The sequence below is a fragment of the Muscardinus avellanarius genome (assembly GCF_963383645.1).
Source record: "Muscardinus avellanarius genome assembly, chromosome: X".
NCBI lineage: Eukaryota > Metazoa > Chordata > Mammalia > Rodentia > Gliridae > Muscardinus > Muscardinus avellanarius.
In genome coordinates, this window is record NC_137792.1 from 126508185 (window position 1) to 126534527 (window position 26343).

The window sequence follows — 26343 nt, forward strand, 5'->3', positions numbered from 1 at the left end:
CTTAATGAAACCACAAATTATTTTTCTTCCCAAATGCCAAAGCAGATATTAAGGGCTGTATTTATAAATTTGTTCAGAATTCTCACTTTGTTGAGATTGCTGTAGGGTGTAGTGTGCTATAATGATATCTGCTGATTTCTCTCCTTGATAGATTAAATACAGTATATTATACTTAGAGTTGATGTCCCTTTATCCCTCTACCACAACCCCACTGATTATCAAGAGGCTTTAGAGAAAATAGCTCATTGCATTGTGTGATTATGTGCCTCAATCGAACAGTGCCTTGCTGTCAGTTATTCTTACAATGTCATATTGATTTTTCTTGTTTCCATTATGGAAATTAAAGCAGAATTTGTTGAAAATGAGCTTCTGTATATATCGTGGATGTGACTCGTTCTTAATATGAGCTATCTGTAAATATATTTTCATCAGTGTCCTACTATGTTGGTAAGGTTTACCTTAGAGCAATATGAAATGGATGCTTTCAAGACAGTGTAATGGAATTATACACATGGCTTAAATATTTAGGGTTTCAGGGGACGAGCACAGTAGTAGAATGCTTGCCTAGCATGTGCCAGACTCTGGGTTCCATCTGCAGCACCACATGCAGTTCACAGAAAGTGGAAAATATAGATTGAAATTATTGCTTCACAGAAGTTTGCTACATGTTTACTTAGGTTTATGAAGTTCTTGGGCCACATGAGACTGCTTATTAACTACTTTATTATTGTTTTATTTATTAATAACTCTTTTATTAATCTAATAAATTTAAATTAGCAAATAATTTCATTGTTGACTCTGTGTAATATAAATCTCTATTTAGTGATTATACTCCAGTCTACTGAGTGCTCTGGGAGATAGAAAGATAAATAAGATAATATACTGTCATTAGAGAATTTATATGCCAAAGGATTGGAAAAGACATGTTTGGCAAGAATCATAATGTCAGACTGTAAGAGATAAAGATTACATAGCAGTTTAAAAGAAAGGGACCTCTTATTTTGTTAGAGGACTTACAGGGGGGAAGACATTAGTGGTTCAAAAAAGCCATTGAAGCCTTGAAAGACTGGGTAGATATTGGGGTTACCTTCTTGGAAGAAAGAATAAATGAATTAAAATGGCAGGTCCAGGGAGGGCTCCATGAATGCTAATTCATGTGATTTGTATTGGCATGTGTTTTATGAGGCTCAAGGTTGGAAAGGTAAGGGAAGTTGAGATCTGGATGTTGGGCCAAGATGTTTAAATGTATTAGGTAGGCAGGGGAAGATTTTGAATTGAAGAAGGTGGAAGGGCAATTTAATGTTGCATTTGGTAAAATGAACAACAACAACAAAAAAAAAGAATGAAGCTACAGACACCCCAGTGGCAAGTTAAAGGGAAGATAACTAGGGCCAAACCAACATGTTAGCGTAGATAATGCAAAGGACACGGGGCATTTGGAGGAGTCACTTTAGGAGGAGAGCTAGACTGGATGCGAGTCAGCCAAAGCTCTATGTGATCTGTCTTCCAGCCTTCTACCAACACATGTAATTTAACCTTCTTCCATTCACCCAAGCCTGCTTACACAGTTCCTCTGCCATGGTCTTCTCATAATTTCTGGGACATTCCAAACACACTACTTAACAACCTCAGAACTCAGTTTTCTCTTAATCCTTCTACACGAAAATTACTCATTCCTTCAGGGCTCTGATAAAATACCAACTTAAAGAAAGTTCTTTTGTTTAGCACACATTTAAACAGAGCATTCCGGGACTCCTTTTGTCCTCTTTATCCAGGATTATTTTTCCTCATTGCATCAAAGCAGTGACATTTATTATGTAGCTGGTTATTTGATTCTCCTATGTCTCCTTTTCTAGATAGTCAACTCCATGAGGGCAAGTGATTACTTTAGTTGCTTATTATATCTTTGCAACTTCAAACATGCTGGGTATTTTGTAGACACTCAATGGATATTTGTTGAATGAATGAATAGAATAAATGCAAAGGAAAAAGAGAATAGGACAAACAATCATGCCAGTATCTCAAGTCTGAGGGATTCAATGTATAGTGATATTATTAACAGAATATGGAAGAATGAAAGAGGATCTGATTCAGGGGGAATGGTAACAGAAGAAAATTGACTCAGCACAGAAATTCCGGTTTAAGTATGTTAATGGAGAAACAGCCAAGGTGGTATTGTATAAACAATAAAAGATACCAGAGAGGTCTGGGATTCAGAGGAAGATGGCTGAGTCATCCTTATAGAGTCAGTATGTGAATCAGTGAGGGTAGAAAGATGACAGTAGTAGTACAATGACAATATTAAGATAGGATTTTTAGATTTGGAAGTAAAAATGTCCTGAATATTTAATGTTTTAAATTACTGAATTTCTTTATACTTTTTTTTTCTTAGCTGGGTTAACAACTTTGGTCATGAAGGACTTGGACTCTTATTGGATGTGCTGGAAAAGCTTTTGGACAAAAAACAGTAAGAATTAACATTTTAAAAAATTCACCAAAGGGACATATTTTAAGCACAACATAATATTATTTTTTCATACTTAGGCAAGAAAATATTGACAAGAAGAATCAGTATAAACTTATTCAGTGCCTCAAAGCATTTATGAATAATAAGGTGAGTAGTATTATTTCTGCCTTTGTTAACAAAAGAGGAGAACTTGCCTTCCAGGGCGAAAATATGAAACACAAAACAGTGGGTACTTATTCAGTTTACAAAAGGGATTTTGTGATGCAAATGATCGTATGTTTCATTTAAATATTACTTAAAATATACCTTGCCTCATACAATATTTATTGGTAGGTTTTGAAACCATGAAAACATTATATTCTTATTCCCAAATTAAGTAATTCTTCTTTTCCTTTTGTGGTAGTGGCTAAATGTCATAAGTTGAATACCGTTTCCATATAGTTACTCTTCCATTGCTAATTCAGTACTTGGGAAGCTGATTCAAGAGGATTATAGCTTGGAGGATAGTGTCAGCAGCATAGGGAGTATCTCAGGAACTTAGTGAGATCTTTTTGTAAAACAAAAAATAAAGATGGAGCTGGAGATAACTTGTAGGTAGAACACCTCTGGTTTCAATCCCTAATACTAAAAAAAAAAAAAAAAACGAGACAGAAAAAGGAAAAGGAAAATTCAAGAGTAAAGAAGTTTGACTTGTTTATTAATTACATTTTAAGGTTAATAGTTCTCTTTCTTTTCTGATCAATGAATGTTTTCGGAGAGTTAACTTACAAGAAAGATATCTCTGGAAGATAGGGTGATTTGTATATATGTATTAAGAGTAACTATATGAATTGTATTTTTTGTTCTTGTCTTAGAAATTCTCTGCTCTATATTCCTACAGGTAAAATACCATTGGCAAATTCACTTAATTACATAATTACCTTTAGATGGTGCTTTAATAATCTCAAATTACTTAATAAAATAACTACCTATAGCAATAACTGGGAACTTGCCATATATGAAATATAGCTATTAATAACCAATGCAATAAGATTGTATATTTAAATAATCTGCAAATAGTATTTCTTAGGCATATAAAATTATATATCAGCATTTATCTCTTATATACACATGTATCAGCAAAGAATATTATTGGTACATACAGTAAATACCTGCAGTCTTAGCATTCTCACTGCTATAGTCCAAGACAACTGACCCAAAAACTTTAGAAGAAGGAAAAATTTCTTCCCCAAAGGAAGCTTCTTTGCAAATCTTGGAGTTTAGTCCATTTAGACCAGAAATCCGGTGATATGGCAGGGTGAAGCAGAGAGGAATGAAGCACGGGCTCTGGGCTCTGTTTCTCCCATCACAGAGGCCGGAAGCAAGGGGGGGAGAGAGCCATATATAATCCCCAGAGCCACACCCCCAGGAATCCCTCTTTAGCAGCCAAGCCCGACTTCCAACATTGCTACGCTGTTTCTGTGAGGTCCAGGCGGACATTCCAAATCCTAAGCATTATATTTCACCCCTAGCCCCCTAGACCTCACAGCTACCTCACAATGCAAAATGCATTTAGTTCGTCTCCAAGAATTTGCATAATCTTAACAATTCCATCATCACTCACAAGACCCAAAGTCCAGTCTCCCCTGAGACTCATAGTGAGCTTTTGGCTGTGAGCCCTTGTAAAAAAAAATAAAAATTAAAACAAAAAGCAAGTGATTTACACTCAGTGTACAGTGGCACAGAGTAAACACTTGCCGTTCAAAAGGAAGGAATAGCACCATAGGAAGAAGGAATGGGAACAAAAACAACATCAAAATCCAGCAGAGCAAGCATTGAATCCTTGTGTCCATTTCAATCCATTTCAGTCCATGTGAGGCGAGGTGTGGAGACGGAGTTCAGGGCACGGCAGCTTGGCGATGGGAAGCAGAGAGAGGAAGAGTGCATGGGCTCTGTTTCCTACATCTTGGAGTCCAGAAGCAGAGGGCAAGCAAGGGGAGGAGAGAACCATATGTAGTCCCCAGGGCCACATCCACAGGGACCCCTCCTTAATAACCAAGCCCTGCTTCTTGCCACTTTGCTTCTCTGAGGGCTAGGGGGACATTTTACATACAAACCATTACCCTTGCTAATGGCCATGAGACTCCTGCATAAAATATACTTTACACTGTTGTTTCTGGAAATCCCCTATAGAAAGCCTCCTGTTAGTACCAGGCTATAATTTCTCAACTACTGTGCTTCGTTTGGGGTTACACAGTGATGCAGAATCTCATGCATACCAAGGAAGCTTTGACTGAGCATTGCTTCTCCATAGTTCAAGATGGAGCTTTTTCTTCAATTGAAGAAAACAATGACAGTGTGGAAAGAGAACACATTACTAGAATTTAGGAGGTACAGTCCATGTCTTGCCACTAATAAGTTGAGTGGCCTTTGGGAAACCTTGACCCTCCCAGCTCATCAGTCCTCTCATCTGTAAATTGAGCTATAGGAACCATTCTTTTATATTCCTATTGACTTGTCAACTGCCACAGCTTTCCAGTATACCAACTAATAATAATCAGGAGTAGTTGCTAGTGAAAGAACATTTTCAATATATTCTATACCCTTTATCCATAGAACATACTTTGATGCATTAATACAAAATGTATTTCTTAGAGTTAGGCATTTTGAGGAATATGATGATATGACAATTTGACTTAGATTCACCTAAATAAAATGTAAATTTTAGTTAGGCCATATTTACGTCTTGCATATATGGACTCAGAACATGAAGAAAATGATGTTTTAAATTGTAGGCATATGAGCCGGGCGTGGTGGCGCACGCTTGTAATCCCCACGCTTGAGAGGCTGAGACAGGAGGATCACGCAGGTTCGAAGCCAGCCTCAGCTACTTAGTGAGGCTCTCAGCAACTCAGTGAGACCCTGTTTCCAAATAAAATAGAAAATAGGTCTGGGAATGTAGCCCGGAGGTAGAAAGTCCCTGAGTTCCATTCCAAGTACCACCAAAAAAAAAAATAAATAAATAAATAAAAATGTAGGCATATGAAGCAAAAAGCATAAAATATTCATTCAAAGAAAAAAATCTAGGAAGGAAATTTTCATTTGAAATGACTTAAACAAAATTTTTGGACCCATAGAGTTTGGATTATTTGCTTCATAAACTAATCTCCTATCTGATACATGTAATAATAAGATCATAAAAAGTAATCTATTATTTCTTGATCTCCATTGCTATAGCATTGTTCAGATGTTTAGACTGATGGATTCCCAGATAAATTTTAAATATCTTTATAAAAAATAGATGTTCAGTATTTTCCTATGTGTTACAAACTATTATTGAACACTAAATAAAATTTAAAAACTTTGTATTTCACTTTCCATTAAACTGATATTTTTATTTTTTTTTTTTGGTACTGGGGGCATTCTACTTATGAGCTACATCCCCAGCCCTGTTTTATTTTTAATTTTTTTTTTTTTGTGTGTGTGTGTGTGTGTGTGTGTGGTACTGGGAGTGGAACCCAGAGGCTTTCTACTTCCGGGATATACTCCCAGACCTTTTTTTTTTTTTTTTTTTTACATTTTATTTGGAAACAGGGTCTCACTGAGTTGCTGAGAGCCTCACTAAGTAGCTGAGGCTGGCTTCGGACCTGTGTGATCCTCCTGTCTCAGCCTCCCAAATGCGGGGATTACAAGCGTGCGCCACCACGCCCGGCTTTTATTTTTCATTTTGAAATAGGATCTTGATAAGTTGCTGAGGGTGTTGCTATGTTGCCAAAGGTGGCCAACTGGCCATCTTCCCGCCTTAGTCTCTCATGTCCTGGGATTATAGGTATGTATCACCACATCCAGCTAGGCTAATTGATATCTTTTTATTTTCTGGGTATAGGGCGTTGAAACCAGGGACATTCTACTTCCAAGTCACACTCCCAGCTCTTTCTATTTTTTTTTTCAAACAAGGTCTCCCTGAGTTGTGGAGGCTGTCCTCGATCCTTCAGTTTTGCTTGTTTTAGCCTTCCAGATGCTGGGCTTATAGGGGTGCACCCCCGCACCTAGCTTCAAATTGATTTTAAAGTTCTTATTTTAAAATCGATAACTGCATGACAATAATTTATCTCTTGGTTTTATACATGCATTATTCCACTTATATTCCTTACTTTTTATTATCTACTGTCTGCCTTTATACATGCGTATCTCTTTTGGGGTTTCTTGCTTCTTCCCAATCCTGTGTGTTTGTCTGTCTTTCTTTTTTGCCATTTTGTTTTATTTATTAGAATCTATGGTGAAGTCACATTTAAGACTTTAGCTATGACCCTGCCCCCATGCAGTTATTCATATTTGATTCTTAAAGGAAGGTTAGATTGGAATGACAATTTTGTTAACATAAAATGTCACATTTCACTATTAAACTGGGAAATGAAACAAACATTTTATTAAAAATTGAAGATATACTTTGTGTGATAAAGATGAAAGAAAACACTATCATCTTAATATAGCATACACCTAAATTTTAGGCTTTCTTTTATGTTTCTATACCTATTACAACTCATGTGTGTGAATGCACACATGTGGGTTCATATCTAGAAAGCAAAACTTGTTGTTTTCTTAGTTGATTGTGACACTTAAAGAAAGTCATGAATTATTTCTTTGGGTCTGTTAGCCTTTGTACCTGCCTGTGAGGGGGAGAATCAGAGTGAGAAGGTGTGGAAAAACCCATACTGTGGCTTATTGCTTCTTTAACTGGCAGATAGTATGCAATATGCAATAGAACTTTTTTGTGTGTGGTACTGGGGATTGAATCCAGGGGCATCTACCTCAAGGCTATACCCCAAGCCCTATTTTTTATTCTTTATTTTGAACCAGGGTCTCATCAATAAGTTTTGGAAGGCCTCACTAAGTAGATGAGGCTGGCTGCGAACCCGACAGCCTCCTTTTTCAGTCCCCCAAGTACTGGGATTACAAGTGTGTGACACCATGCAAGGCTACAACAGAGCTTTTAACATTACTCTTTTGTTCATGTTAATTTTTCATGTGAACATACCCAGGGATCCCCAAAGACATGTTGCTTTTTTAATAAAAGATATCTTCCATAGACATTTCATTTTAAATGAAGTTTCTTTTCATTTTTCTCTTTAGTTTGGATTGCAAAGAATTTTAGGAGATGAAAGAAGCCTTTTACTATTGGCAAGAGCAATTGACCCCAAACAACCCAACATGATGACCGAAATAGTCAAAATACTTTCTGCTATTTGTATCGTTGGAGAAGAAAACATGTAAGTTTTGCTATATTATATTTACAACATGAGAAATGACACTTGAGAAATTAATAAATCTTTTGACTACTTGCGTGAAAACAATTTTAGACTTTTGAACAATTTTTGACACTTTTATCTATTTATATTTTTGTTATAGAAAATATGTTTATATAGAATTGTAACAGGAAAATTTTTCAGATGCATTAAAAATTAATCGGATTTTGTCTGGATAAAGGTGAAGTGATCTCTTGAAAAGTGGACAAAATCAGAGTTATCTTGTCAAATAGATTCAGGCACACAAATATGAGCCCCCCTCCCCACACATATCATGTGTAACCTGTTAAAAACAAAGAAAATAAAATGGTGTACATATGCACTTAGAGTGTGTGTGTGCGTGTGTGTACATGTGTGTTTCTGTGAACATGCAATAGATCATATCTTATGGAAATGATACTGAGCTAGAAACAAAACTTTATATTTGATGTCATTTAGCCTGGTTTGTAGGAAATCATTGTGTTCAAATGGAAATGTGTGTCAAGGACATGAATTTAATTTTTTTTCTGAATACTTTGTGCCATAGCAGTAATTTCAGTTTGAATCAAAATATAACCATGCCAAGATATATGGATGTTCTGATATGTTGACATTCACATAACTGTTTCAATAAAATGAGATCATGCTTTATACTAGCCATTGTCCTTAGAAATCAAAAGACAAATAGTAAGCAACATTTTTGTCTGTAATTTCAAGTCTTTTCTCAGAAAAAATGAGATGATACATCTACAAGTACTGTTTCCTTAGGCTTTATAGAAAAAAGAAGCTTATATGTGAATGAGAAATATTTTTTCTAATCAAAGAGTCAATACTAATTCATAAAATATACTCTAGCCTATTATAATTATTATGACTTAGTTTTAATATCAGATATAATTTGATAAAGGTAGCATACTATACAGAGGTTATTTTCATTTCAACATTGTATGGTATATTTGCAAATATTTTTATTCAGGTAGATACTTTTCTTGTGCTAGATGGAGATGCTTCTCTTGTTCCATTATTAGGGAACATTGGTTTGTTTTAAGTTATTTTTCAAATATTGCCCTTTTCAGCACTTTATTATAAAATCACAGTATGTTACACTAGAATAAACTATTAATTATAGATATATTATGCTTAAGTGATACTAATATCTATATTACTTACTTAAATTTTGAAACTTGAAAATTTAAAGAAAATTTGAAACTTGTTTCAAAGACAGCCTCAGCAACTTAGACCTTCATTAAGTTAGTAAGATCTTGTTTCAAAATGACAAAAATATAAAGGGTTGTGGGTGTAGATTAGAGGTATATTGCCCCTGGATTCAATCCCTACCACCAAAAAAGTAATCTATATTTGAAAATAGCTAAAAGAATAGAAGTGTTCTGCCAGACGTGGTGGTGCACGTTTGTAATTCCAGCGCTTGGGAGGCCGAGACAGGAGGATCGCACAGGTTCAAAGCCAGCCTCAGCTATTTAGTGTGGCTCTCAGCAATCTAGTGAGACCCTCTTTCCAAATAAATTATAAAATAGGGCTGGGGGTGTAGCCTAGAGGTAGAAAAGCCCCTGGGGTTCACCCCAGTACCACACACACAGAAAAAAGAATAGAAGTGTTCTTACCCGCACGTATACACACACCCACACACACATGTTAATTACCTTGATTTAGCCATGCCACACTGTATGTATAGTTCAAAATATTATGTTTTATACCATATATACAATTTTGTCAAGTTTATAATGGTCTTTATAAACATCAAGCACCCCCCCCAAAAAAAAAATAAAAGGTAAAACTGGGATAGCTAGGGTTCATAACATATGTGTAAGAAATATTTTTTCTTTCTTTTTCTTTCTTTTTCCACTATAGTCTAGAAAAACTCTTAGGGGCTATAACTACTGCAGCTGAAAGAAATAACAGGGAACGATTTTCACCAATTGTGGAAGGATTAGAAAATCATGAAGCCTTGCAATTACAGGTGAGTTAGTTTTGTCTTGTATTGCTTCTTGAGATATATTTAGAGGACTCATTTTATATGACACCAATTCCACTTTAGGTGGCATTCAAACAGAATTGCACATAAAAATAGAATTCTTCCTGTTGCTAGAAATTTTGTTTGTGAGAATAGCAATTTGTTTAAAATTAGGAAAAATACTCCTGAGTTAATATAAATATGGCCCCTATGGTTATAATTGATATCCTAATTTACTAATTAATGTTGTAAACCATGGAAATTGAAGTCTTAGCAATAATCAGGGCCAAAGGGCCAGCAGTTCCGTCAATGCCATTAGCCTAACAAGTGTTAATGAAGTGTGTGAGCCTGTTGTAGAAATTTAAGGAAATTAAACACTTCTTTCTTTGTGCCATTCAGGAAATATTTAATGGGCTGACTCAACAAAATAGAGAGGATTAGCTGCGTGTGGTGGCGCACGCTTGCAATCCCAGCGCTTGGGAGGCTGAGACGGGAGGATCGCACAGGTTCGAAGCCAGCCTCAGCTACTTAGGCCCTCAGCAACTTAGTGAGACCCTGTTTCCAAATAAAATAGAAAATAGGTCTGGGAGTATATCCCAGAGGTAGAAAAGCTCCTGATTTCCATCTCTAGTATCACAAAAATAAAAAAAAATAAAAATAGAGGGGATTGAACCGCTACTCCTATATCATGGTCCATCTTATCGACCTATGAAGGCCCAGTCTAAGTGTTTGCACTAGAAGTTTGCACTAAACTTCTTTTCTTTGGTGGATTCAGAAAATGACCTGTTTTATGAAAGATTTGTTCTTAAGGCATATTTATGCTATGAGGTCCTGGAATGAATATTTTAATTTGCATATATCATTTGATGTAAATCTTATGACAACCCAGGTTTATAGGTATATTGTCATCATCTCCTCATCTCTGTTTTGCTAAGATGTGAGAGTAACTTGTCTTAGGTGACATTCTAACTTTAAGCTAAACTCCCAGGCCTATTTTAATTTTTCTTTTGAAACAGTCTCACTAGGTTGATAGAAGTGTCACTCCTTGCTCAGGCTGTCCTTCAAACAGCAATCCTCCTGTTTCAGCCCCCAAGTACTAAGACTACAAGCATGCCCCACATTTGTATTTTTTCACCGCTGTTTGGAATTGTATCAAATAAATGGAATGGCTTATCTAGTTTGAATCCATAGTGTCACAAACCGTAATATTTCTTTAAATATATAATTTTTAGTTATTAATTTTCCTATTCCAACTATCATTAACATTTTGGATAGACTTCTGTGATGTGCTTTATTTTCCTTTACGGTATTGGGGATGGAACCTAGGGGCAATCTACCACCAAGTTACACTCCCAGCCCTATTTTTTAATTATTTTTTTGAAACTGAGTCTCACTGAGTTGCAAAGGACCTCACTAAGTATTAGCTGACACTGTCCTCAAACCATGATCCTCCTGTCTCAGCCTCCTGAATGCTGGGATTACAAGTGTGTGCCAACACGCCCGGCTTATGATGTGCCTTTGAAGATGACTGTAATAAGTATTTTAAAATTGGGAATTTTTTCAAGTGTTTTCCTTTTTATATTTCTTCCCATAATAAAATTTAATCGCAACAATACTGTATATGTTTTCTGAAGTACTAAAAGGTATATTTTAAGATTACTTCTTAAATGTTTTTTTCCTTGTTCCTATTGTTGGCCTTCCCTAATTAAATTTCATTGACTTTCAACCATTTATAAGTTTGTACTTCTCTTGTGAGTGTCTTTAGGAGGAATGAAATTATTTTAGCTGTATTTAAGGTTTTCATTACATTTTGCACTGGCTTGCTGTCCTTGGGCCAAACACATTTACACATTTTAAAATATTCTTCAAATGAATTTTAACCACATATCTGTGAGTTATGTATTATTATATTCAGTTTACTGATCAGGGATTGAGTTGCTTGGAAGCTGAACAAGCTACTTAAAATCATACAGCTGTTAAGGGATAGAGTTGTGATTTGAACTTTGGTCTTTGTGATGCCAACATCTGTATACTGTATTGCTTGTCCTTGAAAATGGCACCTCTGCCATAGGTAAGCTTACCTCCGCTAATGAGATGGGATCGCCATTTGCTGGTCTTCAGTAAGCTGGACAGAATGTAATGATAACCTGGCAAGTGTTTAACAGGTAACATATGGAAAAATCGTAGACATCTTGCTAAGTATTCAAGAAATTGTTGAACACTGATTAGAGATGCAAACATATGCAAAGTACAATTTGAAAATTTCCTATTTTAACGAGCTATAAAAATTAGTAATTTGTTATATATACAGTGTAGTGCTCTCGTAAGAATTGTGAAGTAGGTTTGTTTATTTAGAGTACTTAATGTGAATGAAAATATATCCTCTAAAAGTTCAAAAATATATTTGTGATACAGAAGCAAAAACAAAAGTTTAAATCTGTTGTTTAAAAAAGTATAATTACTGCTGTATTTTAACAGAATTACTTTTCTATTTCGGTAGTATCCTGAGACTTCTCAAAATGTTATTACAGACTCAGGAAGTAATTTTGTTAAAATACAGGACTAATTATATTTGAAAATAACAACTATATACCTTTCCCCACCCCTTTTTATTTTAAAGCAGGTTATTAACTTCTCATAGATTTTTTTTCTAGTTCACCTTTAAAGACAAATTGTGTTCCTTAGATAGGATTTTCATTAGTTCAAGAGATAAGTAGAAGGTAAAGCATATATTTTAATATGCTCTCTCTTCAGTGCCTTCCATTTAGCTTACTAGAGTTCTTCAGTCTCCCATACTGTAAAACCTTCTTTTCATGTAACTAAGGTTTCTGCAGCCTCCCATATCCCTTTTTTATTTTGTAGTCTATGTGTCTATAATAATCTACACTTGTTTTCTCTGTTTCCTAAATTGCCTTTCACAACGCAGCTTTCTCACAGTTTTCAAAAAGATCTACGGTGATCCCCTAATTCCAGAATCCAATGGCCTCTTTCTACCCATGATTACTAGGCACCATTGATCTCCCACCTCCTTGATAAGTTTTATTTCCCTCATCATTTCAGGAGCCATTTACTCCCTGTTTTTTGATTCCCTCAAACTGTTCTTCTATCTTTTTGCTTTCTTCTCTTTTAATTTGCCAGGTATTTTTTGTTCCTTGGATTTTATCACTTGTGTTCTTTTTTATTATCTTAATTCATTTATCCATCTATCTCTGTGCATATGCATGCATTTATTCATGTGTTCATTCATTCATTCATTCATTTTTTTACTTAGTTATGCTGGGGATTTAACCCAGAGGAATTCTACCTCTAAGCTATATCCCCGGACTCATTTTTTTTTTTTTATTAAATATGGAAACAGAGTCTCACCAGGTTGTTCACAGTTTTGCTAAGTTGCCGTGGCTGACATTGAACCATTATTCCCCCCGTCTCAGTGTCTCAAGTACTAGAATTACAGGAATGTGCTCATGTACCCATATTTCCTCCATGAGTGCTCTCAATTGCTTTTCTAGCTTTAAAATCCAACCATTTTATAGTTAATTTCCAGATTTCTATGTCTAGCTCATACCTCTCTCTCTATTTACACTTACATATCCAAATGCCAAAATACATGCCATATAGGAATTGAAAGAATAAGAAATTAAAAAGAACATTCGTAATGAAAAGTACCCAGGTGTGATACAAAATTATAAATACTTTTCATGTGTTATCTCATTTAAACCTCACAACCATTCTATGAGAGAGATTACAGTAGTATCTCTGATTCCTGGATAACCAAACTGAGACCCTTATTGGTTAAAAGATATTTTAGGGTCACAATGTGAATAGGGACCCAAGCCCTGCCAGACAGCAGGAAGTCTGGCTCCAGAACACATGCTGCAACCACCCCGTGGTACCTCTTCTTACATTATACCTTTTCTCTTTATCTCTTTCCCTTAATCCCGTCCCCTGCCAAAGAAGTCTCTTTTTCTTCCTATGTTTCCAATTTTAGGTTATGGAGTATCATTTTCTTTTTCTTTTTTTGGTGCATTGAAATCATACATCTTGATCATTTTCTATCCAAATTTTTAATCTTCTTGAAAACCTCCTTCTTCCTCTCCTTCATCCAATGACTCATCCAGTCCGATCACGTAGTGTACAGTGTTAATCTAACCCGTTCCCTCTACTTCACTGCCTTTGTCTTCTCCCACCGATAGTATTTCAATAATTTCTTAACTAATGTCCCGTAGCAATGTTTTTCTTCTCCTGAAAAATGATCTATAGTATTCTCCTTTACCTTTAAAAAATAAATCTGACTTTAATATGTTAGAAAAACCTTTAATATGTTAAAAAATCTGACTTTAATATGTTAGAGCTTTGGCTCTTGATGTAGCTCAGTGGAAGTACCCTTGCTTAACACATACAAGGCCTTGAGTTCTCTCCTCAGTACTGCATAATGAAAGGAAAGTAAAAAGGAAAGAAAATCTCCCATTTCTGACTCATTGAAAACTTGATAGAGGTGAAAACCTTAATTGTACCAGGTGACTTTTTAATGGGGCTGCATCTTAACATTCTGACCTGTCATTCTCTCAAATATACCCTATATTTTAGCTAACCTAAGTATGGGATTTCTCAAATATGGCCTATGCTCATAAATACAAAACATTTGATTGTCCAGAACACTTTGCCTATAATAGCTCCCCTTGCCAACTCCCTTTCTTTCTGGTAAGTTTACTGAGAGCACAGAGGAAGGCAAATTCGAGTGCATCCTACCTATGTCTTAGAAGGCATCAGTAAGGAGGTTAGACTTGAATTAGACATTGATGGATATGGAATTTCCAGAAATTAATGATTTCTGATGGAGAAGCATTATTTTTATTAGGATAGGTTGCAAGTAGGACTTCCAGTAGGTAATCGGAGGCCACAATGGTCTCCTACCTATTTAACAAAAGACAAGGCAGAATAATACCAATATTTAGTTAAAGTGTATTGTACTTCTGCATGGTCAGACAGGAAAGTCCAGGGCACACTGAGCACTAATACTTGTTTATGCAAAGAGAAGGTAGAATAGTTCACATCCTTTGATATAGTATTAGAACTCCTGTCCTCACAGGCTGCAATTAGTTTTAAAGGTGCCAAGTCCTTTCAGTATTTCAGGAGCTGTGTAGAGAAGTGTGTCAGCATGATTTAATACATTTTAATACTGTTTTCTAACATGCTAAAAATAATGCACAATTTTTCCATGCTGTAATTGGGTATGAAAGACAAAAACAGAGCAGTAAATAATACCTTTTGCTGATTTGTAATAGTTTCTCTTTTTATGGAACTCACCTACTTACGTATTAAAAATTTCCTTTGGAAATATAAATGAGAACTAAAAATAAAAATCAGTGGATAGAAAAAAAAATCTGAGAAATCTGTAAAATGTTACCAAGTCCATCAAATAAGTTTCACTGAAAGACCTTTAGATCTTTGAGCACAGCCTATTTAATATATTTTATTTTACCTGGATGAGTGCAGTTACTGTTAAAGCAGACTGGAAGCCCAGTTTGGGAAGAGTTTGTTCCAGACTGGTGTTGTGAAGTCACCAAGATATTATGCTGGAATCTAAGGAAGGGTATCTAGATCCATAATCGAACACTGAAAGCAGAACGTAAACAATGAAAACATTTAGTGTTTTTTTAGGTCAGGGCAAGGAGCCCTGCATACCTCAGTTGCTCCAAGGGCACCCCTATGTTAAAGCATAGCTCACTAACTTACATAGTTATCTGACCTGCTGAGTCAGTAGTAACATGCTGAATTCTCTCTAGCATGCATTTTAAGAAGGTGGGAATTATGTAACTCATTTCAGAAAGTGTTCCAAAAGGCAGGAGGTGCTGATGATTAATAAATAACTCAGTTACAGAGTGATTCTATGTAGCTTGGTTCTTTTCATAGCCGTTTTTGAGTTTTGATATTTAAGGCTGTGTATACTTGTGAACTAACTATTAGTGCACTCAGACCATCGCATATGAGGACGTAGCCTTGGACAAATCCCTTGTTGGTAGAAGTGCATTTGTAAGAAAGATGCTGCGGCTAATGAACAAGGAGGAAATTGTGGAAACAAGCTTGTTAAATATTGAATATTGAATGAATGCCTGACACTCATTTAGTATCACTTAGGGCACTTTTTATTTATAATATCTTTAGATATTTATTCTGTTTTGTATAAGATTGTTTATTTCGAGTTTCTTATCGCCACCTTTTTGTTTGTGATGCTGGGGAAAAATACTCTACCACTGAGCTACACCCTCATCCTCATACTACCCCCATTTTTAAAGTAGATTATTATAATGGGGAATTGTGTAGAAATATTTGTATGTAGTCATTTCTGGTAGTAACAGAAAATAGCTCTTGATTTAAAGAAGGATGCCTTTGGTTTAAAATTCATTTCAAAGTTGCATAATTGTCAGGTCTATCACGTTTAGTAATAAAATGTCACCAGGAAGCTCATAAAAAGCAAACGAGAACTTTTAGGGTGATCGCCTTGGTCTCGGCACCAGGATTTGGCTCTATTGATCTTTATCCGTGCTCTCTCCTCCCTTTACTTCCATGGTACTAAGTTTTCCTTTTCTATTACCTCTTTATTTCAAATGTCCTATTTCTATGTTTCCGCCCTCAAATTTACTGATTCTTAGAACTTGATCTTCAGTCCTCTGTTCCTTTGCTTTTCTCATTCAGATGATCCTTAGGCCATGTCCCTCATTCTCTTGACTAGCGCTCAATCTAGTGTCTCTGAGCTTCCAGCATCCTCCCAACTCAGGTCTTATAGGTTCAACTGCCTCCCATTTACATTTTTCATTGTCCTTAATTGCACTTAACTTCCTTTTCTTCATCTGTCTTTTTCCTACTCCAAGCCCCACTCCTCTCTCTTGCATCTCCAAACCTGGTTAAACTTCCAGGAATGTAACAGTCACCTTTGAACCTGCATTCCATCACTTAGCAGATCCTCTCAATTCTCCTTCTATAGTGTCATCTTTACCTTCCTTGGGATAGTATCCCTCCTTCTCCAGCCCCACTGCCATTTTTTGTTTGTTTATTATTTATTTATTCCCTTATTTATTTATTTATTTAGTGGTATTGGGGATGGAACCCAGGGACATTCTACCTCCAAGCTCCACCCCCAGCCCTATTTTTCATTCTTTATTTTGAAACAGGGTACCACTGAGTTGCAAAGCGTCTCACTAAATAGCTGAGGCTGGCCGTGTACCGTGATCCTCCCGTCTCAGCCTCCCAAATGCTGGGATTACAAACGTGCACTGTTTTTTAAATTACAGGGCATTATGACATCTCTCCATTTTATCAGTTCTGCGTCCCCTTTAACAATTTCTATCCTTCATTCTAAGCCCCTTTAGATACTAGTCTACAGTTATCTTTCTGAAAGGCAATTCTTGTCAGATCACTACTTACAAACCTACGAAGGTTTTCTGTAGCTTCTGGGATGAAAGTCTAGTCCTAGTCTCCACAAAGTACTCCACCCTGTAGCTGCTGCCTGCCCTCTGACGTTGTTGTCCACCACTCTTGTACATATCCATTTGCCTGAGTCCTACTGAGCTTTGCTTCTTGAATGTCTGAAGCTGTTTCAGCTCTCGGCCTCCATGCTTCTGTACCTGACTCCTGTTGCCTGAAATCTTTTTCTGTTTCTTGACTTTATTAACTAGCTCTGTACATTTATCTCTTTCTTGGTAGGTACTTATGTTGACGTAAGCCATCTTTTTTCCGAACTCCTCCTGGGCTAGGATAAAAAAAGACCTTGTTAATGTCAACAGAGTGCTTAATAAGGTCAAGTGTGTGACAGTGTCAATAAAATTTTAAAAGCACAATTTGTCACAGCTAATGGCAATATGGATAATCTGTCTGAGAATGCCCTAGAGTTGGCAATTATTGTACTCCATAGCTCTATGAATTGGAATCAAACAGATAGATGTTTGTGTAGTTTCTGAAGCCTGTGTCTTAAAACAAATATAGGGGTCTAGCATTTCCCAGTTAATTGGTGAAGATATTCATGCTTAAATATTTTTCTCTATGTTAAATATGTACTGAGTGAATACATATAATATACATGTAAATAAAATGAGTATAATGTGGAAATTTCCTTATGACTTCAAGAGATAATTGAAGAAAAACACAAATACAGAAACTAATTATGTTTGCTCATTAAACATCAGAATCATTGTCCTAGATTAGCATATGTCTAATTATTGGACAAAATTTACTCACATTGAAAATGTTTATTTCCATGGAATCTTTGTTAAAAACTCCGACATATATGGCAGACCATTTTGAAGATTAAAGCCATTAAAAAGAAACTAAGCAACAAAGGAAACGTGGAGAAAGGACTTTGTGGCATTTGGTTCAAGGGCATTTTTTGTTTGTTGCTGGTATAAGGAGAAACGATATTCCAGAAGTCTAGATTTGCGCATTTGTGGTAGAAAGAATCTAAGGTTAAAGGTCATGGATTTCGTCCCCTCACTGGGGCTTATTAGCTATATCACCTTAGATAAATTGACTTCTCTCTCTAGGTTTTGTTTCTTTACCTCTAAAGGAATGTACAAGAGGAGAGTGTTTCATATTCTCTCCAAATTTATTTATTTTTTTTAAATTTTTTTTTGGTGGTACTGGGGTTCCTGGAAGCCCTTCTACCTCCGGGCTACACTCCCAGACCTATTTTTACATTTTTATTTGGAAACAGGGTCTCCTAAGCCAACGCTCGTGGCTGGCTTCGAACCTGCACGATCCTCCTGTCTCTGCCTCCCAAGTGTGGGGATTACAAGCGTGCGCCACCACGCCCGGCTTCTCTCCAAATTTAAAATCTCATGATTCTTTACTTTCGATCTCAAGTGCTAGATTTTTTTTAGAAAGTAGATTGATTTTGCATTGTAAGAGGACAATGGAGTTCACTCCCAGTGTTAAAAGATTTATCTGTTTGGGCGTTGAGCGTGCCAGGTTTGAAACTGTCACTGTTCAGGAATGAGCTTCGGACTTCTTTGGAGGTGAGGTTTCAGAGATTGGCCAGAAGCTTTTCTTTTTCTTTAAAGTCTCCAGTGCAGTTCTAGTCATCGAACTTTTCTCCAGTGTTCTACATCTATGCTGTCCAATATGCGATGGGTCCCAGCCACAGGTAACTTTTGAACTCTTCAGTTTTTGAGCTAGTGAACCAGAACAAATGAGTTTTTAGGCTAATTGTCTTTAAATCTAAACTGTGATTAGAGGCTCGGATGCTAAATAGCACGGAGCTGTAGTGTGTGTGTGCGTGTGACTATACACACGCATGTGTGCATCCGTTCGCATGCGTGTGCATACGAGGTGGGGCTAGCATAGCAGAAAGAGAGGAAGACGAGCGAGAGACGGTTACTTTGGATGATGAAGTGCTGTCCATCTGTTACCGCACAGAATGTATATGAAGTGAGAATCATTTTCTACTTCTGCTGTTTTGCTTTGCATTCCATTAGGCATTGTGATAAGTACACAGTAGGTGATATACTGTAAAAGTGTATGCTTTTCTAATTGAGCTCTAGTTTTACAGTACAGTATTTTCTATATTTTATATTCTCTAATATACAAAGCATCATGTAGCAGTTAAATTTTATTTTCATACCTATCCTTAAAATCCTTTGTCTGATAGATCCATCCATGGAATTTATGAGACATGTGGAAGGTGCTGGAGAATTTCTGTATTGTTATTAAAGCCATGTCATTTAGGGACATGGGTTTCCTCATCTGGAAAATAAGGATAATCATATTATCTCCCATGGTCTCATGAGAGCAAAACTAGATGGTAAATTATGTAAAACATGTAATACATTGATAATTAGCAATGATAATGATGATACTCTTTTGGTGAGTTGTATTTACCTGTGAATTCAGAATCCATACAATGGATATTTCATCTTCATAAATAATAATAGTCGGCCCTTTAAGGCAATTTTATTATATATATATGATTTTTTTTTTTTTGGTGGTACTGGGGTTCCTGGAAGCCCTTCTACTTCCGGGCTACACTCCCAGACCTATTTTTATATTTTTTATTTGGAAACAGGGTCTCTTAAGCCAGCGTGACTGGCTTCGAACCCGCGCGATCCTCCTGTCTCCACCTCGCAAGTGCGGGGATTACAAGCGTGCGCCACCACTCCTGGTGGCAATTATATTTTTTTTACTTTTGTATTTGTAAATAGTGACAGTTCAGTTTCAAATTGGTTGGTTCCTCTTACTTGGAAAGGGCAGTAATTGTGGGGTGAAGGGATGGAAATAATTAAGATGATTTTTTATTCCTCACAGTCATGAAATATAAATATATGTGTTGTTATGACAGTTCATTTTATGTTATTTATAATTAATTAGATGTGTATCAGAATTTGATAAGCAATAAGTGGTATATTGTATATTGTTAATCTATTGCTTTTGCTTGTTAATAAGACTAATCTTATAATTATTTTATAATGTAAACAATAGAGTCAACGTTTTTGTTTTACAATTCAATGAAATGTACGTTAGATAAAAATATTTAATAGCATTACAGTATTTATCTTGTTAAATATAAAGTTATTTTGATGTTGATTTATTTCTTAATTTTAACACTCATTTGTTTCTTATGGAAATGTTCTCTTTACTTGTAGGGTATTAATGCAAGTCATTAAACTAGAATTCTTCTGGCAAAAACAATCGTAGCAGATGGCAACTTTTCTCTCTATTAATTCTGGATAGGTTATGGACTTTGGCTTGTTCATTCATGTCATGGTTGTAATATAACATGAATCATTCAAGCAAATGAAATATTATAGCCCTTGGACAAGTATGTAAACTTATAGCCAGCCTATTGAAACTAATACCAGTTCTTACTGTAAAGTATGCTATTACTTCATAATAACAAAACTGATATATCTTTTTAAGGTAATTCCATTTCGATGGAGACTATTTAGTTGTTTGTTTTATCCTGATATCTGGACACTCTTAGAAATCAGCCTATATTATTTACTTGCTATTTAGATACCTAGTAATGTTATAAACAACTAACCCTTTTTATTTAAGAAATTTTATGGGTGCATTGTATTCTTACATCTTAATGGGGTACAAGATAGTAGAGGCACATGTGCGCACATCATTCATTTAGCCCTCACCCAGTTCCCACCTTCCTTCCTTCTTCGGTTTGGCTTAGTGATTGGCTTGGATATGTTTGTGAATGTTCATCATGCACATTAGAGGATTTCCCCTCTCCCTTCCATCCTCCTCACTTAGGTCGCCTTATTTGCTCATCTATAGTTTCTCCTTCTTTGTCTAGAGTTCCAATCCTATGACCCGTTTTCTCCCTAGCAGCCACATATTAGGGAGAATATCCAATTTTTTACTTTTTGTGACTTACTATTCTTATTTAGCATAATGTCCTCCAGTTCCATCCATTTCCCTGTAAATGATGTAATTGTGTTTTTCTTTATGGCTGAGTACAATTCCATTGTGTCCATATCCCACAGTTTTGTAATCCATTCATCTGTTGGTGGACATCTTGGCTGGTTCCAGAGTCTGGCTATGGTGAATTGTGCAGCTATGACTCCTTTTAGAACATGCAACTTTTGATTTTTGAACCTAGATGTAAGATGAATAGGCTACCTTCCCCAAGAACAGCTTTAAATACAAAAACAAAAGCAATATATATTTTATCTTTTATCATTTTACCCCATGTTAAAAAAAAAAAACTCTAAATGTCGGGCATGGTGGCACCTGCTTGTCATCCTAATCCCAGTACTTGGGAGGCTGAGACACAAGGATCACGGGTTCACAACCAGACTCAGCTATTTACTGAGGCCCTCCACAACCTAGTCAGATCCTATTTCAAAATAAAGAATAAAATTAGTTCTGGGGGTGGAGTGTGAAGTTAGAATGTTCCTGGCTTCAATCTCCTGTTACACACACACACACACACACACACACACACACACACACACACACAATCTGTCTTCATAATGGGTCTTGATTCATCAAATAAAAATACATTTAAAGTATTTTCTATTTTTAATGTTTATTTCTCATTTTTCTAACTATATGTAACAGATATTAAAATTGGTATTTTCTAGTAATCTCCTTGAACTCAGCTCTTGAAAACTTCCACTACTCACTGCATAGTTTACAATCTATTGAAATGTTAAACTCTTCAATTAAACTATTAACCAGATACCATCGATATAAGCAGCATTTTCTAAGAATACTTTTCAGGTATCATGTATGCTACACCTGGAGATTACCATTTGCTAATTTCTTCTAGCTTTCAGAAAATAAGCCCCCTTTTATAAAAGGTAACCTCAAAATACGAATGTAAGAAAAGCAAAACTTATTTCTCAGTGTGAATAAAATTAAAATCAAGGAAGGATTTCGTTCGGAAACAATCTCTTATATATTTCATTATGTAGTACATGTTAGTATTGGTGTCAAAGTGCCTTCTAGTTGATTTTAATTCACTTGCGTTTTTTTTTACACCAACTAAATAAATTCATTTTAACTACATATTTTAATACTCTATATATTTTCATTAATCCATTTTAGTAAGAGCATGAACAGGTAGGAATTAATAATATTTCTAAGTTATCACTGTTTTCTTTTACTTTTAGGGTACTTTTTATCTTCATTTGACTTGTTTTAGAAAAATATAACCATGTAGAATTGAGACCAAGTGTACACTGAGTTCAGCTGGATATGAAAGATATATTTCAGGATCTTTTCAAAGGGCTCTATGTACATGAACATTAGAAGTTTGGGTTTCTCAGAGGGAATTTAATATTCCTTCATATTGTTCAACAAAACCAAACTTACTTGACCACGCATCACACGTTTGTTATAATTATTTTGCACATTGGAAACTTTTGCTAATTTTGTTGTTTATGATCTAAAGTTATATATTTATTTTATAATATGTATTAATGAATTTAGCAATTGTATTATGAGTGTATTCAGTAAATATTTTCTTAACTTATCAAAGTGTGTTTTTTAACAGACGTTGCTTGTTTATTGCAGGTTGCCTGCATGCAGTTTATAAATGCCCTTGTCACTTCTCCGTATGAGCTTGATTTTCGAATACATTTAAGGAATGAATTCCTCCGTTCAGGACTAAAACTAATGTTACCCGTAAGTTCAGTGTATGCATTTATTATGTTTGTAAACTTTTAACATTTTTCTCGCTTTAGGCAAAAGTGTGTCTTAAAGCAGAATATATACATGCGCCTTGCTGGTTTCCTTTTATACAGCATTAGCATTATGAAAACATTTTTTCTATAGCAGTAATATCATTCTCAGTATACAAGAGATGATTCAGAATTCAGCTAACGATGTGCCCTGAAGTGATGCTTTTTTCCTTTAATTCAAGCCAAAAGGAAACTTCTTTACTTTGAATTTTGAATATTGAGGACATAGAAGATTAGTTTTATTTTCAGCTTCAATTTTCAATTAAAAAATTTTACTTTTCTTTTTGATAACTTAGATTGATTCATTTGTATTCAGTATAACTCTGCATGAAGTTATGGTTAGTATGTTATAGAAATATTGTCCAAATATTTCTATTTTATAGTTCTTCTTGAACTTTACTAAAGAAAAATAGTTCTATTTCTTACATTGTGAGTAATCTAATTTGATAGTATTAAAATAATTTGGAATAATTCTATAGTTAAAATCTGAGATCAATGAGCACCCTTAGTCTATGACTAGACCTACTGTGGCTACTTTTATGTCCATTAACTGAAGAGTGTCTTCCCTGAACAGTAGGGCATTGTTAAAGGTGACAAAATTTCACTCTTTCCTTCACTTTAACTATTTAGAACATGCCTGAAAGACAAGGAGTAATAGTGAGGAGGTGTAGTAGGAAAATAAAGGGCCAGGAAAGAAAAATAATAACTCATGATCAAGTGTAGAGGATCCAGGTTTCTAGAAGTATCCAAACTGTGGAGGTTTTCCTAGAGAGGAGTCAGCCTATAGTAAGCATCTGCAACTTGTTTCATATATTCTTAAATGAAAGAGTATGCATTAATAATAAAAATCATAATAGTGCATGTGATTTGATCTATTTAAGCCTATTTTAAGTCAATATATAATTGTGTCTGCCTGGTTTCAGAAATCTATGTCAATGCCATCTTGAGAGGTTCTCTAATTCTTTGCTTTGAAAATGAAGGGATTGCGCTGGATCTGGTGGTACTCACTTTGAATCCCAGTACTTGGCAGGCTGACATAGGTGGATCACAGTTTCAAAGCCAGCCTCAGCAACTACGTGAGGATTTCAGCAACTTAGATCCTGTTTCAAAAGAAAAAGTAAAAAAGGGCTGGGGTCTAGCTTAGATATAATGCTCCTAGGTTCAATTCCCAGTTTAAAAAAAAATCAAAGAATTGGTTGTAGTGAATGAAAACAACATTTTAGCCAGGTATGCTTATCACAGACCTGTAATCGCAATACTTGGGAGGCTGAGACAGGAGGATCAGAGCTTTGAGGATGGCCTCAGCAACATAGGAAGACTCCACAACCTAGAAAGACAATTTCAAATAAAAAAATATATAAAGTATAGGGCTGGAGTTATTGGTGGAATGTTCCTGGCTTCAATCCCCATTATGTCCCCCAAACCCTTACATTTGAAGTGGGCTACATAGAAGTTCAATGTTCAGTAAACATGGGTGCATCCACCAGTTATGGCGTGTGTAACTTACTCCTTCTTTTACCACTAATCTCTTTGTAATCTTATAGTTTTCATTCTGCATTGCTTTTGAGTTGCCTACTCGTTGGTTTTCATGCTTTTCCTTACCTGACTGGCTCTCTATATTTGCGAAGTAATGTCTTTCAACACTTGCTGGCTTGAAGGGCTCCTTAGCATCCTGTACACCGTTCCTAAGGCACCATGTCTTTCTACCTGAGTCCTATTACATCTTTGAATTCTCTTTGTCTGTTTATAATTGAACATTTGTTTTATGCCTTATACTACTGAATAGCTGGTTAGTGACAGAAGCTGTCATTCTCATTTTAATTTATTCAGCACTCATCTTTTCCAAAGGTATGGCATGGTAGGTCTCATCCTAACCATTTGCTCTTTTGTTTGAATGTATTAATATCTTCTGCGCTCAGTGATATCATGGCACATTATTCAGTTAATTATAGCGATAACTAAGGTTTTATACCAATTTTTAAGCTACACTCATCCCTTGGCTATTTAGCCCTATACATAAAGGCTCTTTTTGGCACTGTATGCATCTTAATACATGTATTAATTGTGGATGCTTTCAATGAGACTTTCAGAGCTTATTCATTGTAAAGAAGAGAAGGTAGGAAACATCATTATTGTGTTTCTAAATTTTTGGATTAGAGCCTACAGGGATTCTCAAAATTTTTTCTTTCTCTTAGACAGTGGGGTTAAATATGCTCAAATATGATTCTGATTCTTATCCACGAGTTTGGACGTATTCCCCAAAAGAGAGATTGTCAAAATCTTATCAAAGAAGATTTTGAAATATTTGGTTCGAAAAAAATCCTTCCCAGGTATTTCTGCTATATAAGAGGAGAAACGAAATCTAGCCAGATATACTTTGGGAATGTTAGGTTTCACTGCTTTTTATTTCTTACAGTTTAATTAGTACAATTTAGAAAAGGAAGGAATGGTTATCTTTTAATGTACGATATCTGTATTTCACATTCAACTATTATCTAATTAAATATTTAAATTTAAACCACTAGATTTTGTACCAACATTTAACATGCATTGGCATTGAAGCTTATTAAAATCTTTCATCTCTCTCTCTCTCTCTCTCTATATATATATATATATATATATATATATATGTAAATATAAATAGATGAAATATAAACAGATGAGCTTTTATAGGAACTGGGGATTGAAATTAGGGGTACTTTATTTTTGAGCTACACCCTTGACCCTTTTTAATTATTTCTATTTGGAAAAAAAGTTCTTATACCTTGCTGAGGCTGGTTGTGAACCTCTGATCATTCTATCTCAGCCTCCCAACAAGCACTGGGATTACAGTATTGCACCACCATACATGGTTATTCTCATTTTATACACTTATACACATTTCTCACAAGAAGAACTCCCACTTTTCTAGACTATAGCTTATTCAATGAAGAAAATTAAAGGAAACTAAGGCTATTATTATTTGTTGGTATATGGATAAAAATGATACTTATTTGGATCTATTCATTATGAGGGGAAAATAGTTCTTAGTACTTTAGTACTTAAGTACTTTGTGATCATAATATTTCAGCAAAGTAAAACCTTTATCTTATCAGGATCTATAAGACAAGGACTTTTTTATAAACTTTTATTTTCAAAATTCCCCTAACCATATGGCTAAAATATGGTGTTTAAAGGGAGTTTATATTTTACTTATATGGAAAGTTTACTTTTGATAAATTTGCTTTAATAATTTGGAATAAATGATGTGTTTCATAGTCTACAGTGACTTTCAAAGTAGCATGTTCTGGCCAGGCATGGTGGCGCACGCTTGTAATCCCCGCGCTTGGGAGGCGGAGACAGGAGGATCGCGCAGGTTCAAAGCCAGCTGTGCTGGTTTAAGAGACCCTGTTTTCAAATAAAATGTATAAAAATAGGTCTGGGAGTGTAGCCCGGAGGTAGAAGGGTTTCCATGAT

The 26343-nt window shown here is 35.5% G+C and overlaps 1 protein-coding gene across 2 annotated transcripts in view; it reads left to right on the plus strand.

Annotated features, from left to right (window-relative positions):
- DIAPH2 (diaphanous related formin 2) overlaps positions 1–26343 on the plus strand; it is a gene marked incomplete at both ends in the record, with an annotated part of 850504 nt that overhangs the window by 229148 nt on the left and 595013 nt on the right. For both annotated transcript variants that reach the window (XM_080719289.1, XM_080719290.1), the window contains 5 exons: positions 2393–2467; positions 2545–2614; positions 7580–7716; positions 9601–9709; positions 22721–22831. In XM_080719289.1, the coding sequence (XP_080575415.1) occupies positions 2393–2467; positions 2545–2614; positions 7580–7716; positions 9601–9709; positions 22721–22831 (502 nt within the window). The remainder of the gene's footprint in view (positions 1–2392; positions 2468–2544; positions 2615–7579; positions 7717–9600; positions 9710–22720; positions 22832–26343) is intronic.